The following is a 19,055-nucleotide window of genomic DNA, read 5'->3' on the forward strand; positions in this document are numbered from 1 at the left end:
TTTTATTTATTGTACTTTTATTTTTTTGAAAGGGAACAAGTGATCTATCCATTGGTTCGTTACCCAGATTGCCACAACAACCAGCACTGAGTCATGCCAAAGCCAGGAGCCAGAAACATCTTCAGGGTCTCCTACATTAGTACAGAGGCCCAAGCACTTGGATCATCTTTCTTCTGCTTTCCCAGGCACAGTAGGAGGGAGCTGGATCAGAACGAGAGCAGCTGAGATTCAAACTGGTGCCTGGATGCTGGCACTGCCCGTTAGCAGCCCAAGCTGCAGCACACGGTGCAGGCTCCAACTTTTCACCTGAGTTTTTTAAGGTCAATGTTTCCTTTTATTATTTTATACTACTATTATTATTATGAATCATTTTAAGATACAGTTCAATAGGCCCTGGGATTTCCCTTACCTTCTTCCCAAGTCCCATCCCTACTGCCCCACTGAGTTCCCATATATTATTATTATAGTATAGTTCTTCACACACAGTCATATGTCCGTCATTGCAGGCATGGGCACTGGCAGAGAGTCCAGCATCCTATTGCCAAGATACAGTAAACAGTTTCATTGGGAGTCCATCTTTGTCTGGAGGTAGAGATGCATACTGCATTGCACCCTCACATCTGGATGTTAGTCTCCATTACACGATTACTACACATCCTCTTAAATGAAAGCCACAACACAAAATCAACAACATAAAGAAAAATAAAAATTTACAAGGCCATGAAGTTAAATAACTGGGATGATACTCTGCTGGCTCTGTCATCAGACCAGAGAGGGTATACCTAAGAAGCCGTTGAACTTGACGGGACAATAAGATGCTGGACTCTATGTTTGGTATACGCTTGCAATGGGGAAATCTCAACTGAACTTGAACTGTGGTTATGCAACAAGGTGGAGGAATCCACCATGGTGGGAGGGTTTGGGGAGGGGTGGGGAGAACCCAAGTATCTATGTAACTGTGTCACATAATACAATGTAATTACTGAAGTTAAATAATAAATAATTAAAAAAAAAAAAAGAAAAAGAAAAATTTACAAGGCCATGAAGTTAAATAACATGCTACTGAATGACTAATGTGTCATTGAAGAAATGAAAAAGAAAATCAAGAACCTTCTTGAAGAAAATGATGGTACTGTATGATCTATGAGTCAGTGAAGAATTTAAGGAGAAGAAAGTGTTTTGAAGAGATGAACTATAAAAAAAGGTTCAAGATCCATGTAATATAGTTTCTGCTGATCTTTGTTGGTGAGATATGTCTCCTGTAGGCAACAAATAGCTGGGTTTTATTTTGTTTTGTTTTTTCAATCCTGTCTAATAATCTGTGATGTTTGATTGACGTGTTCAAGTCAAAAACATTCAGAGTTAATATGAATGGATAGTAATTTGGTCTTATCATTTTAGCAATGGGTTGTTAATTGATTTAGTCTTCTGTTGTTATTTTACTGGGATTTCTTCACATTTGCCTTTGGTTTTGGTGTGTGCTATTCCTTTTCTCTGTCAAGATAACATCGTTAAGTATAATTTGTAGGGTACATTTGGAATAGGCATATTCTTTAGTATATATGCTGCTGAAGTGAGCATGGGGTAGATATATGTTTTTAACTTTTCTTTACTGTGGAAGAATTTTATTTTATTTTCAAAGACAAAGGAAATCTTTGCTGGGTAAGTTATCCTGGGCCAGCAATGTTTTGCTTTTAGAATCTGGAATATGTTGCTTCATTGTCTTCTGGCCTGTAGAGTTTCCTGTGAAAGATCTCCTATAAATTTAATTGGTATTCCTTTGTATGTCAATAATTTTTTTTCATGTGCGCATTTAAGGATATTTTCCTTATGTTCACTTGAAGAGAGCTTGATTATCATGTGTTGCTGTGCAAATCACTTTTGGTCAACCTGTTGGGAATTCTGTGCCACTCCTGCATGTTGTTTCCCAATTCTTTCTCTAGATTAGGGAAATTTCCCTTGCTGTTTCATTGAATACACCTTTAACTCTGGCTTCTCTTTCTGCACCTTCTGGGACTCGCATAACTCTTATATTTGACCTTTTAATAGTGTCTTTCAGTTCTTAAATACTTTTTGTAGCTTGACCCAGCCCTGCTTCCAGCTTTTTGTTTGTTTCCCCATGGTGACAGGAAATATCTTCCAATTCTGAGATTCTTTCCTCTGCTTCATTAATTCTATTTTGGAGACTCCACACTGTACTTTTAATTGGCACCACTGTATTCTTCATTTCTGATGTATCAGCTCTCATTTGATTCGTTTGCTGTGTGACATATTCCTTAAATTCCTTTAACTCCTGTATTACAAGCTTTTCATTGTTGAAAAGAAGCTTTGTTGATAACAAGCATTTTGAATTCTGTATCCCCCATTTTCTTGATGTATTCGTCAGTTAACTCTGAGGTTGGCAAAGGTTTTTGCTCCTTTGCAGAGAAGTCTTCAGTAATATTCATTGTACCCTTGTCTCTTCTTTTGCTCTTGGTCATGATACATCTGGTTAGCAGATTCTTCTCCTTGGGGCAGGTCTACAGTTTGATTTTACTAATTGCAGTTGGTAAATGGCTCTTTGTTTGCAGTCACTTGTGCCACTCCTTCCAGCAAGTTCTAGGTCTGGGTTCTTATGTTAGATTTTCACCATGGTCTCCTTAGCCCCAGCTCCTGGCTCACCAGTCTCCACCTCCTGTGATATCGTGTTGAGGCTGTACCGCTGTCTGTACAACCTTTCTCCCACTTCCGGTTGGAGTAGGTCCTAGAATTATGGAGACACCAGGTGTCATATATATCTAGGTTGTTGGTGGTTCTGATCTTGCCAGAACCTAATGGCTGTTAGGTCTGAGGGTCACACGGACCTATTTTGATTCGTGCATTGCCAAAGTCAATATTATTTTCCTTGTGGGCTAGTGCAATGCATTGAGTTCATTGTGTTTTTGCTGAGCTCAGCTCATGCACAGCAGCTCACTGTTGTTCCTTTGATCCCTGTGTTTTTCTACCCTGGACAAAATGGCACCTGATGTGCCACTACTATAGTTCTTGATCTGCTGGCTGTCAGGTCTGAGGGCTACCAGGACCTATCTTGGGTGGAACCTGTAGGATGCCACATATTGCAGGTTCATTGCGCTAGAAACGAGTTCACTCCCAGTTCAGTATGCACAGTCCTGTCCCATAGCCTTTGTCTCCTACACAAAATGGCTTCCAATTCAGCTCTAGAGGGTAGACTGGGCTGTGAAATCCACCCTGTTCCCATACCACCAATCTGGGACCTGCTGCTCTGACTCTGCTGCTGAACAAATCAAACAGACCAGCGGTACGGGCAGTTCTTTGTCTGGGTCCACATCCTGAGCTTCTGGTCAATGCCTTTTCCTAATTTGTTGCTGGTGGAGTTCTGTTGCTGATGCAGTTCAGATCGCCACTCGCTGAATGCTGCTGGGGTATCAGTCACTGCAATACCACACCATTGTGTCCACTGCTTTTCTGTGTCTGTCAGTACCCAGGTGCCCCTCTGCTGTGGGTCTGTCCTCTCCTGTTTCCTGGAATGTGCTTTCTCTGCTTTACACTAGCTGATGTTTCTCCATCTGTTTTAATGTGTCCTTACCCTATTCTGCTATCTTGATTCTTCTTCCCTTTATTTATCACCTTATTTTAATATCAGGTACTTTTGCCTTTGTTTGCTAAGCCAAAGGGCAGTGTTCCTGTGGTGGGAAAGAAGAGAAACCATTGCCCACACCTCGAGAGTCAACAACACACTTGGAGACAGCGAGACAAAGTGTGGGCTGAATTCAGGTTCTTCTAAATGTCACGGAAGAAAGACCTCAGCGAGGGATGAGTCAATGTCACGGTTGGGACTTTGTTTTCTTGGGCTAGTACAGCTGCTCTTTTCAATAACTGAAGAAGAGCTCTGCAGAGATTAACAATGTTGTTCAATGGCAGCAGTTTCTTTCAGGAACTTATGGGGAACAGGGGCCTGGCAGCGTGGCCTAGTGGCTAAAGTCCTCGCCTTGAACGCACCGGGATCCCATATGGGTGCCGGTTCTGATCCTGGCAGCTCCACTTCCCATCCAGCTCCCTGCTTGTGGCCTGGGAAAGCAGTCTAGGACGGCCCAATGCTTTGGGACCCTGCACCCGCGTAGCAGACCCGGGTGAGGTTCCTGGTTCCTGGCTTCGGATCGGCGCGCATCGGCCGTTGCAGTCACTTGGGGAGTGAATCATCGGATGGAGAAACTTATGGGGAACAAACTGAGTTCTGTTCACTTTCTTTTATTAGGCAAACGATTGACATTTTATTATGAAAATGAAGTCTGCAAACAAGATTACTTCATTAAATCGCCACCTCCTCAGCTTTTCTTCTCCATGGTAAAGTTTCACCATGATTTAACAAGCCTCCCACCAGCCTCATGCGCACTTTGAAAATCCTGTGTCATACACTCAAATTTAACTGAGATGCAAAACCATTTCACTTTTCAGTCCTCTTGGAAAAGACGGCTATTCATCCTGTCAAAGAGTGGGGAAAGAGGCTTTCGTCTCACCTATTACAAAGACCATCATCCTCGTGGTTCCATTGAAATTGATGAGTGAGTATCCAAGAAAATTTGTATAACAACAAAAGCCCTAAAGTCCAGTGCTGGGAAGTCACATGCAAATTGAAATTCAAATCACGGATGTAAGGACCTAGTGGTTTCAAATTTATGATACCTGAGACTGAGCAGGTGGTAAAGAGTGAGTGAGCCCTTTGACTAAAAAATAGCTCCTTAGTACATAGTATATGGTGCGGTCCATAATCCTTCAATCAATCAACATTCAGTTAAGAACTCAGAGTCATTTAATCTATGGGCATGAAAGATCAGATACAATCACCATGTTAATAAGTCAAGATGAGTTTTTAAAAACATTTAGGTCCATTTTTTGGTCTTTAAGAAATTATGTACCCTTCAACACTGGAAAGGATAATGATTTGGGGAAACAAGACTCTAACTGAAATGGGAACTTTGGAATTCAATACCAGGCTGAGTAAAGCATTTTTCAGTTGGTGATGAACCAGCCCCAAATCCAAACTTATTTTCCAAAATTATTGGAACACCTTCAAAACACAAGTTGAGCATGCCTAAAGCCTGATTCCATTTGAATCCTAATTGACAACACTGGTCGCCTCTCGTCTTGATTTTGTGCTTATGTTTTTTCAACGCTTGCTATGTGCATCTAACAGAAACTCCATTGTTGAAGTTGGCATGAGCAGCCAGGAAAAGCTGCAATCCGTGCAGAAAATGTTTAAGTGCCACCCCGAGGAAGTAATGTCCATCAGGACCACAAATAGGGAGTACTTCCTCATCGGCAATGACAGGTGAGTACTGAGAGAACACAGACTGTCTCCCACATGCAAAACAAAAACAAACCCCAGGGTGAAATATGATAAACCAGGGAGCAATAAACATACGCAACAGAAATCCAGGGCTGCAATCTATTATGCCTTCATTATTTGGTGAAATGCCCTGAAAAGTCTCCATACTGGCTTCCTCGGACTGGGTGGTTTAAAACAACACAGATCGTGTCATTGTTCTCAAGCCTAGAAGCTGGTGAAGCCATGCTCCCTCTGCAAGTACTAGAGAAAGATCTTTTCCAGGGTGCTCTCCTAGCTTCTGGTAGCTTCTTGGTTTGAAGCAGTCCAAGTCCAGTCTACACAGGATGTTCTCCCTGTGTCCTCTCTCAACGTCCAAACATCCCCCCTTTTACAAGGACATCGACCATGCTGGACCAGGGGCACTCATGACTCCACTGTGACCCCACTTTTAGGAGTTCCATCTACAACAACTCTATTTCCAAATACGGTCACATTCTGAGGTCCTGGGAGCTGGGACTAGAACAAAGGAATTTTGGGAGGGACACAATCCAACCTACAATAGTCGCTTTCACCCCAGATGGATTCCACACAAAAGAACTCAATCCACAATGTCTGTACATTATACAGCATCTGCAACACAGATTCAGAAGGGGTTTCATTCATCCTGAAAGACTCTGGTTTTTAAGAGGGGCTTTCGGAGCCAGCAAAGATACCTTGTGGATGGATTTGCTTTTGAGAGCCTGAATGGGACAGGAGGAAGGCCACGTAGCCGAGGCTACAAATGCCAAAGGCCAAGTATGGAGAACTTGGTTCTCCAGCAAAATTTCCTTTAAACTTGCCATGTGAGGCAGCAGAGAAGAAGGTATGATGTATGCAAATGTATTCAAGCACATTCTTTGTCGACACATGCATTCGCTAAGAGGAGCTAAGGGACACCTGGGATGCTTGCACAAAAATGGCAGTAACAGGTTAGGGGGCTCACTTGAGAACCCCACAGCAATCAGTGTCAAAGTCAAGAGCCCAAACCCTGTGATTAAGACTCTGCCTTTCTACTTTTCTTCCTGTTCCTCTGAGCTTTCCTCACAGAGGTGGCATGGGGGCTAATTTTAGTGCACAAACCTGGAGGTGGCAAGAAGTCAGGGGGCCACTGAAGTTCCTTGGGTAAAAATCCTAATTGCCCTAGTACCTGCTCCCACTGCTGTTCTAACCTTAATGAAAGAGTCCGTCTCAGGACCCCTAGGTGTGTAGATGCTATTGCTGCTGCATGCCAGCTCAAAGTTTCCTCCTACTAACAGGGAGAAGATTAAAGACTGGGTCTCCTTCATGTCATCGCTTTGCCAGGGGGTTACAGTCACATATCAGTGCACAGAGGCGATGATCACTAATGAAACAACAGGGAGGCTGAACACAACCCTCTCTCAACAGGAAATAATGGTAACTCTTGCCCACCCTCAACCCCTACCCCTTAGCAACTGGCTTTAATACAAGGAATAAGTAAGTGAGAAAAGTATGTCCTTGCTATTTTTTTTTTAGGAATAACAATAGAAAAACACTTTATGCTTCATGAAATAGCTAAAATACAGTCACTACAGCTTCTCATTATTGTGGTAGGGGGAATGAAGTTAACAGTAGCATTTTTTAACCGTAGCTACAATTATGGTACTTTTCATCATTGTTATTCAAGGTGCATAATAAGCTTCCGTTTGAATGACTAAGTCTAGGGAAGGTTCTGTACAGTTTTTTTTCTCATGTATCTTGCATTTTAAATATGTCTCTTTCACAACGATGCTACTAGTGTTCTAATTGATTATCATCTAATTGATATTTCAACAAAGATCCTTTGCTAATTCACCCAAGGCCTCTCCTAGGGGGGACCTTTATAAACAGAACTTGGGTTGAAGCAGTCTTTCTGACATGTTTTCCAGGTTGTTCTATGCGTACAGCAAAAGCAAAATCCAAGAAGACGAGGCATGTCCACAAGTAGATGCAAATGATAAGAGCAGAGGGATGGGATGCGAGAGTTGAGAAAACAGGTTGAGGGAAACCTGACATTCTTGAAGGTCAGGCCAAGTTTCCTCAGGGGTTTAGGAAGAGTAGAGAGAACCCTGAGCAGCCCTTGCCTTAGGGAGATGACACTGGCCTCCGGTAGCATGAGTGTCAGCATTGCGGGGAGACACTGGGGTGGGGGAAGAAATGAGGGGCAGGGAGGTAGTTGCTTCATTCCGGACATGAGAGCAGCCATGCCTGGTGACACCACTCCTTTTTCCTAACCAGGAGAAACTCTCCATGAGAGACAAAAGGCCCATCTCTGATCCCAGTCTTTTGCTTGCTGCTTCCAACACATTTGATGCCGTCAGCCCCACCTCATCAAGAAGCAGCCTTCCATGCATGGTAATCACTGTCCCTTCTCCTGTTCTCAGAACGCCAGCCCAGGGAGCAGCTGAGCTTGACCTTGCCTGTGCTTCCCAGAGTCTGCTGTACCAAGAGAATAACACCAGCCTTAACAGGCACCCTCCATTTAGTTTGTCTCCCAAACCACAAATGTGCCTTTCTGCTTGCCCTGCCTACCTTTAAATGTTTTAAATGGATGCTCTGGGTGCATGCCTGTGTGAAACCAAAAGTTTGGCCAGCAACATATTCCTTCCTCTCAGACACAGGGCACGAGATCTTTGTAAAAGGATTCCCCAAATGCTATTTGAGTTAATACCACATTCTCTGTCACTCTCAGGAAAATGCAAAATTTCTTCCTAGTTTCCTTCATTTACCCTGATTAGTCTTGCTTCTTGCCGTCTGTTTTTCTTACTCAGATTTTGTAATTTGATGCAATGTTTTTATCACAATTTAATAAATGTTTGCTTTATTTAATAAAAAAAAAATAAAATAAAAATCAGCTGAACTCTCCTACATCAGAGAGGATCTGCATACCTGTATTTTTAATCACCTCTTTTAAAGTCTCACTAGGGAACATTCAGACCCTTTTGAAAACCTCCACTCTCTGAGGCATTGTTTCTGAAAGAGTCGTTGCAGCGATTTTCCTGCCGTACAAGGCATGCACTTTAGTCGTCTTGTGTGCCTGTTAGCGGAAGGAAGGTAATAATTGCTTCGACCTAAATAACTTTGAAGCCTTTAATTCATACCATCACACAATCTACACTCTACCTAATTGCATTGCAATGGGAAAAACAGAAGCATGTGAGTGAAAGACAAAAGAACATTGAGCAGGAACAGGAACGGTGCCGGGCCTTGATTCTGAGTTAATTACCTCCTCAGGTGGCACTGGGTGGTAACTCCAGAAAGATTGGGGTCGGGGATGCCAAAGCAGAACTTAGTGATGTTGGACTCTATGCTTGGCAAATACTTGCAGGGAGGGAATTTCAACTAAACTTGAACTATGGTTATGCAGCGGGGTGGAGGAACCCACCATGGGGGGAGGGGGGGGGAGAATCCCAGATTCTATGTAATTACAACACAATGTAATTAATGAATAAATTTAATAATAATAAAAAAAAGAACTTAGTGATGGCAGACTCTTACCCACAGGGGAAAGCCATGTGTTGTAAGTTCGAGCTCCTCTAAATGATAAAGAAAATTGTCTGACTCAAGTTGGATGGGTTTCTGGATATAACTTGGGGAAAATCTTTTAAAATTTTTAACCCATCTAGTCTATCATGGCTTTTCTAGGAAGTTTATGGTTTAATTCTTTTGCAAAGAAAAAGGAAACTATCAACTCCTTCTTCATCTCTTTGATTTAGCATTTAATGAAAAAAAGCTCTCCAAAATCTGAGGAAGATCATCTACCACATTTCTACCCAGAAACCACAGGAGATACAGAAGAGAATTATTATCTTAGTCCTCGAAGTATTCTTTCAGAGGTAACCCATTCCATCCATTAATCATTTTTCCCTTCCACAGATTTTTTTTTATTGTCCAGATAAATTCAATGGTTTCTTGGGGAGACCATCTCTGGTCTGAAGTCAGAGCTGGCAGAATATCATCCTGACCAATTAAAAGCCACAACATAACATCAACAACAATTTGCAACATTATGGAATTAATTCACATGGTACTGAGTAACAAATAAGTTAAAATCCAAGTTCTTAACCACATTCTGTGACTACTTCATTGACATTTCAATTTTAGTTTATACACAGAACCGGCTGCTATACACCTTAAAATGGCTGTAGGGTACTATTCAGCTGTCTCGTGTCTAATTTCATTTTAGTATTTAGCAGTTTATAGTGCTGAAGCATAGTTTTGCTGAACTTGGCAGATTTTAGGATAATCTAAACTGGCTTTTAACTCTAACAAGGCATATGTCAACAGTTGAAGTGCAGAACAGTTTTAGGAGGGGTGTGCAGAGAAATCTTCAATACCTTAATGAGGAGTAACTAATCTTTGTATCCTACCTGTAAGCTATGTGTGAGTCTGTGCTGACTGTTTCCTGTCTGGTTCTAAGGTTTCCTTGTTGTTCTCTGTCTATCTATTCTAGTGTGTGTGTGTGTGTGTGTGTGTGTGTGTGTGTGTTTTGGGGTGGGAGGCTCCGGAGCGACCCTGATGGTCATTGCAAGAGAGGGTGGGGATCCAAAGTTGGAACTAAGTAAGGACCAGAGAAAGCTCCTCTCCCTAGTCCCGAAGGAAGCTTACTGTTCTTCTGTTTCTGCAGACTGTTCAGGGCTCCTGGCTGTCCCTTCCACAGATATTTACTGAGCCCTGCCATTCACAACTCCTAAGACACCACGCTGGTATCACTGAGGTCACAGGAGTGATGTCACACATAGGTGATGTGCTTATGATGCTGGTTCTTATGCAGGAATAACCAGAGTGCAGGAAAGAAAGTGTTCCTTACTAAAAAAAAAAAAAAAAAAAAAAGATGCTTTTAAAATGACCAGAAATACACAAGAGATAAAACAGTGGCTGGCTTCCATAAAGAAATTTGACATTTGATCATCCTTGATAAGTAATCTTTGGGACTTAGGGACCGACTTTGGGAGTCAATAATATGTATTCTGGTAGAAAAATATATATAAGCAAAGGTGTTTGGGTGATAAATGATGTTATGTTCATTGACTAGTCTAGTGCAGATCAATCGAAGTTTCTTATTGAGGCTCTTCTGAGTGTTAGGCATTGTACTATGGTAGGCATGATGTCTGCCGTAAGCCTGACAATCCCCTACTCTCTGAGCTCAGTCTTACATGTTACCATACAATGATGTTACACAAAAGGCGTGGTCAAAAGTGTTCTGGAAGCAATAGAAAAGAAACAGGTTTTTCCTCGCTCCACCGAAGTCAGGGAAGACCTCAAAGATGAATTGGCCTTTGATATATTCAGTTAGGCTGCAGCTTGGAGTGTGTGGATGGCACAGTGGGGACTAAAACAAGAGAGCCAGACCACAGTAAGTCTTGCACACTAAGATAACTCCCTTTTGTGTACACACTGAGATAATAGTTGCTCTGCTATGGCAAAACCTTGATTATCTTTTGGTCATCATTAGCACAGCATCTATATCTGCAGTGGTCTAGGAAGAATACACCATTCCCCAAACTGGGTCTTTCTATTGCATTCTGGATAAAATAGAATCTTGACACCAAGCCAAAATGAATGTGACATGCTTCTTAGCAGCAGAATTCTCACAGTCTTGGTATACAGTGGTATGTTAGAAACAGCCAAGAGGGATGCAACATTCAGCATTCCCTGCTCATTTGAGTGCAGAATTCTTCTTTTGCCAAAGATTTTTTTCGAACTAACATTCCCCCGAACAGTCTTTCATAATACAGGTGAACACTGAGCATCATTTATCAGCCTGGTGTTTACTGGGTACTTCATGGAGTGCAAAGTCCAGGAAGGTAGACACAACCAAGTTAAGGGACAAAAAGTAAAGTACAAAACTGTGCAATGGAAATTTAGAGACACGACAGATAGGTCATGGTTAAGGAAACCAGAGGAAGCCGAGACACTTCAGCCAAGCCTGAACAAAATGTCAAGTGGCAAAAGAGTAAAAAGACGTTCCAGTGAAGTGACAGCACGGACGCAGAGCAAGAAGGGCACCATTGTTTATGGTGGGCAGTGGGAAGGTGGACGCGGCTGCAAATATGCTCCAGTTCTGGGTTAATGATGAACTTGGTGGGTAGGCTGTAAGGATTGTAAGAAATCATTTCTGCAAATGACTCTCTTCTAAAGGGTTAGCTGAGTGCCTCCCAAGGGTAATCTTGTTTGGGGTTCTCACAGCCTCTGTGAGCATAGTACTCAGAGACCAGCTCCACAACATGACTGGGTCTCTGACATAGCCAGTTTCTGTCACTAAGTGTCTAGTTGCAAAAGGGAAAATAACAATTCAGTCTACGGAAGACTTTTATTAGGGACATGGAAGGCCCAGGAGCAGGAAGCGGAGTCTGGGTCGGCCAGCTGCAGTGTTTGTGTGATTAGTTGGTACCTCCCAAATGAGAACCATTGTCCATCCAGTGGTGGATGTCTTCACACTTCCAAGTTGAGAATCATGAGCCAGAGTGTGGGGCTGACTGGCATGTCTGTTTCTCTTGTTCAGCTGGAAAATATTGATTCTGGTGATTCGAAAGACTTGATCAAACATGATAATGCGAAACAGAACATGAGCTCTGAGGGTTGCTATATGTCTATGAAACCATGGTAAGTCAAGTTGCAATTTTACAAGTTGATTTAATTTATCTAGTACTATGGAATAATTACCGCCAACTCATTTTAGTAGCTTATACATTGATACAAAGCATTACCATAGATCCAATACAAGCATTACCTAATACAGATGGAATATCATTTATCTGACATATCCGGGACCAGAAATATTTCAGGTTTTAAACTTTTTTCATTTTGGAATATTTCCACACACATACTAAGATATCTTGGGGAGGGGACGCAAGTCTAAAGACAAAATTCATTTATGGTTTAAATTCACCTTTTCCACGTAGGCCAAAGCTAACTTTATACAACTTTGTAGTGATTCCTGCATTTGAACCAACTCTGTTCACATGAAGACAGATGTGGAATTTCCCACTTGTGGCGATGTACTGATGCTTAAAAACTTTGGGATTTTGGAGGATTTTTATCTTTTTGGATCAACAGTACTCTCAAAACAAGAAAATGTGGGAATGGTTTCTCTACCCGCAGAAAACCATTTGCGATAGCCCAGGACATTCTCCACCTGGCAAAATTGTTTGCTCTTTTGCATTAATGTCGCTCACACATTCACTCTGCCTTCCAAACCCCATAAAGGGTTATTTTGATTCTGTATCCATATTTAGAAGAAGAGTTTATTGGATTTGATTCTAACTGTGGCCGTGGTTTTGGTAGTTGGATGCACTGTAAGCCCTTGTTAATTTCCACATGGCCAGTAGCTATTTAAATCTGACACACATACAACAGAACTTTGTAAATAGATATGCTAAAAAACAGGGTTTGTTTTTAACTTCTTATACTTCAGTTTTTTCAAGGAAATACCACATGAGTCTGCTGAGAACCAACAGGAACTCCAGCTCCTTCCAGAGACACAGGATAGAGGACTACACCTGCAGGAACAAGGCTTGGGAAGCGATTCGTGTCTCACACCTTCCAATACAGAAGCACAGACCACAAATGATAGAAAGGGGATGACCTCACTAACCGTTGTGCAATTGTCTATCTTAATCAAGTAAAGCTCTTCTTATTTCTAAAACTTTATGGGCCCTAAGAGTAAAGCAGCCTGCCTTCTCTTTGTTTTTCACTTAGAATTAAAAGTTTAAAACAGTTCCTACAAATCTACAAGCTAGCCAAAAATCTGACCAGCTTCTCCCTCTCATAGATTTTGTGGAAAATGACAATGAATAACAAAATTAGAAGCTAAATATTTCCCTGTGGTGAGGTGGCATATAAAAATTTATTTTATTTATTTTTATTGCAAAGTCAGATTTACAGAGAGGAGAGACAGAGAGAAAGATCCTCCATCCACTGACTTACTCCCCAAGTTGCCGCAATGGACAGAACTGAGCCCATCCAAAGTCAGGAGTCAGGAGCCTCCTCTGGGTCTCCCATGAGGATATAGGGTCCGAAGATTTTGGGTCATCCTCCAAAGCCCTGCCAGGCCACAAACAAGGAATGTAAGGGAAGTGGAACAGCCGGGACACAAACCGGTGCCCACATGGGATCCTGGCGCATACAAGGCGAGGACTTTAGCTACTAGGCTGCCACACCGGGCCTTGGGGTGGCATTTTAAAAAACTCTACATTGGTTAGTATTTCAGGTCTTCCAATTTGGGTCCCACAGTTATCTGAGTGATCTGCCACTTAACATTAGCATAATTACGGATGTGCAAGTCACAGGTGTCTGGGTTGTAGACTAGTAAAGGAACACTTAGGTTTTAAGTCATATCGAGGGTTTCTGAGGAGACTGTGGCAATTTTCACATTTTTCCATTCCTTCTTCCTTAAAGTCGCTGCTGTCAGAAAATACACAAACTGACCAGATCGATCCATTTTTGTCTCCTTTCCCAGTGCCCACCATTAATGATCACTTGTCAGTGACTTTCTTAAGTTCATGTTTTTCTACAAAAGCATTTCAGACAACATTGAACTGGAAACTATCATTTCAGAAATCAGGAGGCCAAAAGTATATTCAGAAAGCAGAGGGTGGAGCCGGGAGCCACTGCCCGATGTGACTTTTACTAATGTTTTCTCTCACAGCAACATCTCTGATGAACGCCAAGTGGAGACACTGAGCTTGTTCCTTTCTCCCCCTGACGTCATAAACTATCTTGCTCTCATTGAAGCCGCAGGACGGATATGGTAGGTCAGGGTGTTGACTGTTGCTATTGCTTGTAAGTGGTTTGACAGATCAGTTACATCTTGAAACACTGTATTTGACAAGACTTAACCATGGAACTTGGGCTATATATTTTGCTGTCACAAAAAGATCTTTGATGGGAACACAAAGAAGAGTGCTGTACAAAGAACTGTACAGGAGCTGGGTGGGTGTAAGAAGACCCAGGAGTCCAGGAAGCAGAATTCTGAATCCTCCAGGGTGAGGAGGAGTGGTAAGAAACACACACGCTTCAAGGATGTCACTCCTGGCTGTGGCACAAGGATGGAAATGGCAAGAATCAAAGAGCAAACACAAAAAGGCTCACCGGTGACAGACCAGCAGAGGTCAACGGCACGTCCGCCTGCCAGGACGCAGATGCAAGGGGCTGTGTGACACGGAATTTAGTTATCACTTAAAGAAATCAAAGCTTTAAAAACTTCCCACAATCTCAGTCTCAATCAATGCTTGACCAAGGCTGTGGACTTCTTTATGACGGAGCTTGCTCTTTTACTAGCTCATTCTGTATCCACTGTGTAATCATTACATATAAATATATATGTAAATACACACACATACACACACACACTTATTTAATGGGGTATGCCCACAATACTAAAGCAACCCAGGGTCGGGGCAATTAATTGTAAAAGCAGTGTAATGTGAGACTTTGTGGAGGCAGTGTGGTTGAACTGGACTTTGGAAGGAGGGGTAGGCTTCAACAGTGGTGTGAGAAGCATAGTGATTCCAGGTTGACAATGGACATAGTTAACTAGCTAGGCAGCAGGCCCCACCCACGTCCTGCCATCCCAGGGAGCTCGGTCTCACACAGGTGTCGGATGCTCTATTCCCACTGCAGTGTGGCTCGCTGGGAAGGCCCCCCACACCTGGGATGCTTGTTCTGCCACGGAGATCACGTTTTGGCCGTGAATGATCTGAAGCCCCAGAACCTGGAGGAGGTCTCCTTGTTTCTCACTCGGTCCATCCAGAAAGAGGTGAGTCTCACTGATGGGCCCTGGGTAAGTCGGCCAGGAGGTCTTAGGGTCTGAAAGGGACGCAGAATACAAGTGAGGCATGCCCTTTTCCTGCTACCAAATGTAAATGACAGCATGTTCTTTTACGACTCTTTCAAAACTCTTTCATATAAAGTAGATGTAGAGCAAGCACTGGGCTAGGAGTGGGAGCACCAAACGTGGCAAAAAGAGCTGACACAGATTCAGACAGATGCAGGGTTTGCAGATCAGTTCCTTCAGCCAATTTGTGCTTCAGTTTTCTCTTAAGTGACATTAGAGATAACAGTAACAACAGTTGGAGAATTAGATGAGATAATATGCGTAATGTGCTTACAACAATGACTGGCATAAATTAGGTGCTTGGTACCCTTACTCTTCTTGTTACTTCTATTTTCTGTGAAGTTTATTTATTTGAAGATAGGGTGGGGGTGGAGAGAGAGAAAGAATGTTATCAGGACTGGTTTACTCCCCAGTTGCCTGCAAAGACTGGGACTCAGCCAGCATCAAACCAGGAGGCAGGAACTCCATCCATCCTGGGTGACAAAGAATCAAATACTTGGACCATCATCTGGTGCCTCCCAGGATGTATGTTAGCGGGAAGTTGGATCAGAAGGGGAAGCAGGACTCAATTTGGGCATCTGTATGGGATATGGGTGTTCTTAGCACGGTCTAACCTACTGCACCACTGCATCCACCCTCTTTTTATTTCACCTTCTATTGGCCAGGGAGTGTTCAACGTTTCAAGTCTCAGTTTCACCTAAGAAATTCACAGAGCCAGACCTCCAACCTACAGTTACTAGCCATAATGTGTGGGTATGCCCTGAGTGCATATGTTTTTAAAGGACCTGTTGTGATCCTAACTAGTAAGATAGTCTCCATCTTCTTCCTTCCTTCATCTACTTTTATTTCTCATGAGCCCTACCTTCATGGGAAAATCACTGGCTTTTCCTATGTACCAGTTTCTTTTCTCTAAAGTAAAAGGCCTGTTTTTCAAACTGCACTTCTTGGACCCCTGGCATGGGATTTAGAGAGAGGACAAGAAAAGGACAGTATCCCAGGACTTGAATTTGAGAAGTACACGATTATTGTTTATAGTTTATTGGAAGACTGAGCCCTGAGGGTGATGCAGTGGCCCAACAAGCTAATCTCCCTGCAGCATTGGCATTCCATATGGGCACCGGTGCTAGTCTTAACTGCTCCACTTCAGATCCAGCTCCCTGCTTGTGGACTGGGAAAGTAGCAGAAGATAGTACAAGTCCTCGAGCCTCTAAACCCACAAGGGAGACTGGGAAGAAGCTCCTGGATCCTTGCTTCTGATTGGCTCGACTCTGACCATTGAACCATTTGGAGAGTGAACCAGTGGACGAAAAATTTATCTCTGTCTCTCCTCTCTCTCTAAATCTGTCTTTCAAATAAAATAATAAATCTTCTTAAAAGAAAGAGCGGTTAAGCCCTAAATACTGTTCTATCCTGTTAGCTTTTCTTGAAGAAATAGCTTCTTACTTAAGCTTTCTATAAGCCATTAAACTAAATAAATTCCTAGATTTCTTCTAGTTCCAAGAGTTTATGCATAATGTCAATTGTATGTTGAGGCTATATCTTATCTCCTCTCCATCACACAATATCCCCAAGGGTTGGACAAACTACTCGTTCACCTAAATGGGTAAACCAGTAAGGATCAAGGCATTATCAGAGATGCATAACTAATAAGTGGCAGACCAAGCCCACAGTCATTCATTCACTCATTCACTCACCATCTAGGGAACGTCTACTCTGTTGTGCTCTGCGCCGGATGCTGGGCTAGGTTTTAGAGCTGCAAAAGTGGCCCCAATCTCTGCTCAAGGGGCTTCTACGTTAATGGAAAAAACAAGCATGTGGTGTACTACTTTACAATACCCTGGGTTCCCCAACATGTGACCGGAGGGCCACAAGCACACAGAAGAATGGAGCAGCTTTATTCGCAGGAGGTCCAAAAGATGCCTCAGACAGGTAGAAGCTTGGCTTGAGTTTTGAAGGCTGGAGAGTTCATGTGGGGAAAAGAAGTAACTTCTAAGGGACTCAGTCCAACCACCTGAAAGCTGTAATACATTTCCTCAGCCAGATAGCCACATGAGGTGACATGATCACTGTCATCATCTGTACCCTTCTGGAAGCTGGCAAGTAATACTGAGAGCCAGAGATGCAGCCACTGGTTCAGAAGCCAGGAAGATCCAGGAAGCCTACCTGAGCATCCTGACTTTGTCATAGCTACCGCTCCAGATTGTGCAGTCGCAGGCAGGGGAAGCAGGCACTAGCCCTTCTTAGGTGTTCATTCCATGTGCTCCCTTTTTCTATTAGGGAGAATCATGGTGCAGGAGTCACCTACTTGATTATAAAAAAGTGGCCTTCTGTCTCTTCTACCACCCTGACTGCTTCTTGGTGATAAATGGATACCCAATCTTGTTCTACTATCCAGGCACCTGGTCTCAGGAAGGAAAGAAATGGTGGCGAGAGAAGACAGGAGGAATGTCCAATGGCCCTGAGCCAGTGCACCTGAGCCAGTCAGATTTACTTGTTCTCCTTTAGGCTACGGCTGTGAGAAATGGGGAGCTGGCATGTGGTGAAGAGACAGTGCAGGCAGTGGGTAAGAGACATTAAACATGGGGGATGAATGTAGGTGGGAAGGGAGAGGATATGCCACATGGCACAAAAAACTTCTCAAACTTCTTTTTCCTCATTGTATCTGGGGCAGGTTCTGATGCTCATTTTGCTGGTTTTAGGTAGTCCTTTTAATTATGGTGTATGTGGGCCCCTCAGAGTACCACCCATGCTCCCTGGAACCTCTTGAAACACTCAGGCAAATGGATGCTAGAAAAGAAATAACCGTCTTCCACCTGAATATGCAAATCATCCCAGGGCCTCTTTGGACCCAGATATTGAAGTCCAATAAGGCGGTTTCTCCTAACCCAGCTTCCAAAGCTGTCCGTGAGGACAGACCAAGACTCAGCTATCCTGAGGACAAGAGTGTACCATTTTAATTTTCTTGTTTGTTGTGTTTTAGAAGGTAAAACTCACCATTGGGCGGATCCCAAATTCAGAGAAATTCCATGGTCCAGCATGCACGTGTTCTCTTAAGCACCAAGAAGTTGCAGCTCTTCGACAGAATAAGCCTGCTCTGGAAAGGACCCTACAGAGGTGTGCAGCCATTAAAAAGGGCCATCAGAAAGGAGCAAAAGATTAGCCTGTTAAGGACCCACCAGGGCAGAATGAGGATGGAGCTCGGCCTCTGTGCCTGACTATGCCACTTGATGCCCTGGGCCATGACGCAAGCCAGGACATCCCCCTGCATTCCCGTGTCTGCCTCTCCAGAGTGGCTATGGCCATCGTCTCTCTGGCCACTATCTCCAGAATGTAGGGTCTGTCAAGAGGGATCATGACTTGGGAACACAATGGAAACGGAAAGCCTTGTAATCTGAGATACTGTCCTAAACATCGCACACAGAGATTGAGTAAGCCTTCCAACTAATTAATCCTTGCTGTGTGCTCTGTGCAATTATGGTCCACACAGTCCTTTCTTTGTTGGGGCCTGTACAGTTGGAAATCCTCATTCCAGGGAAGCCAGATTCCCAAGAGGGATGTGATATCCTGTCGGCCTGCTCAAGCACCTCCTGTGACTTGTCATCCTGGGGTCCAGGATGCTGACATCAAGTGGCCTCTTGGAGTCAGGAAGGATCCGGTTTTCTTAAAGACCTAGTCGCTGTTTGAGAAGTTGAAGCAGTTTTAGGTCATAACCTGCAAAGATCTGTTTGAGCTCCAAATGATAGAACTACTTAGCACTTCTAAGTTTTTTAACTTCTTAACTCATTGATGCGTTAGTATGGATCCCTGAAAGCCAAAAGAATCAAATGATTCCTATGGAGGAGAGTAAAATCAGAA

At 43.1% G+C, this 19,055-nt stretch overlaps 1 protein-coding gene across 1 annotated transcript; it reads left to right on the forward strand.

Moving 5' to 3' along the window:
• The first annotated feature begins 4,203 nt into the window (after positions 1 to 4,203).
• Positions 4,204 to 18,591, forward strand: PLEKHS1 (pleckstrin homology domain containing S1). Its single transcript, XM_058671094.1, has 11 exons — positions 4,204 to 4,344; positions 4,456 to 4,562; positions 5,195 to 5,329; positions 6,622 to 6,760; positions 7,601 to 7,717; positions 9,079 to 9,198; positions 11,868 to 11,968; positions 12,780 to 12,986; positions 14,013 to 14,114; positions 14,987 to 15,122; positions 18,181 to 18,591. The coding sequence occupies exons 1-11, from the start codon at positions 4,204 to 4,206 to the stop codon at positions 18,358 to 18,360; spliced, it is 1,485 nt and encodes a 494-aa protein (XP_058527077.1). The 3' UTR covers positions 18,361 to 18,591.
• The last annotated feature ends 464 nt before the right edge of the window (positions 18,592 to 19,055 follow it).

This window comes from Ochotona princeps, chromosome 13, assembly GCF_030435755.1.
Source record: "Ochotona princeps isolate mOchPri1 chromosome 13, mOchPri1.hap1, whole genome shotgun sequence".
Lineage (NCBI taxonomy): Eukaryota > Metazoa > Chordata > Mammalia > Lagomorpha > Ochotonidae > Ochotona > Ochotona princeps.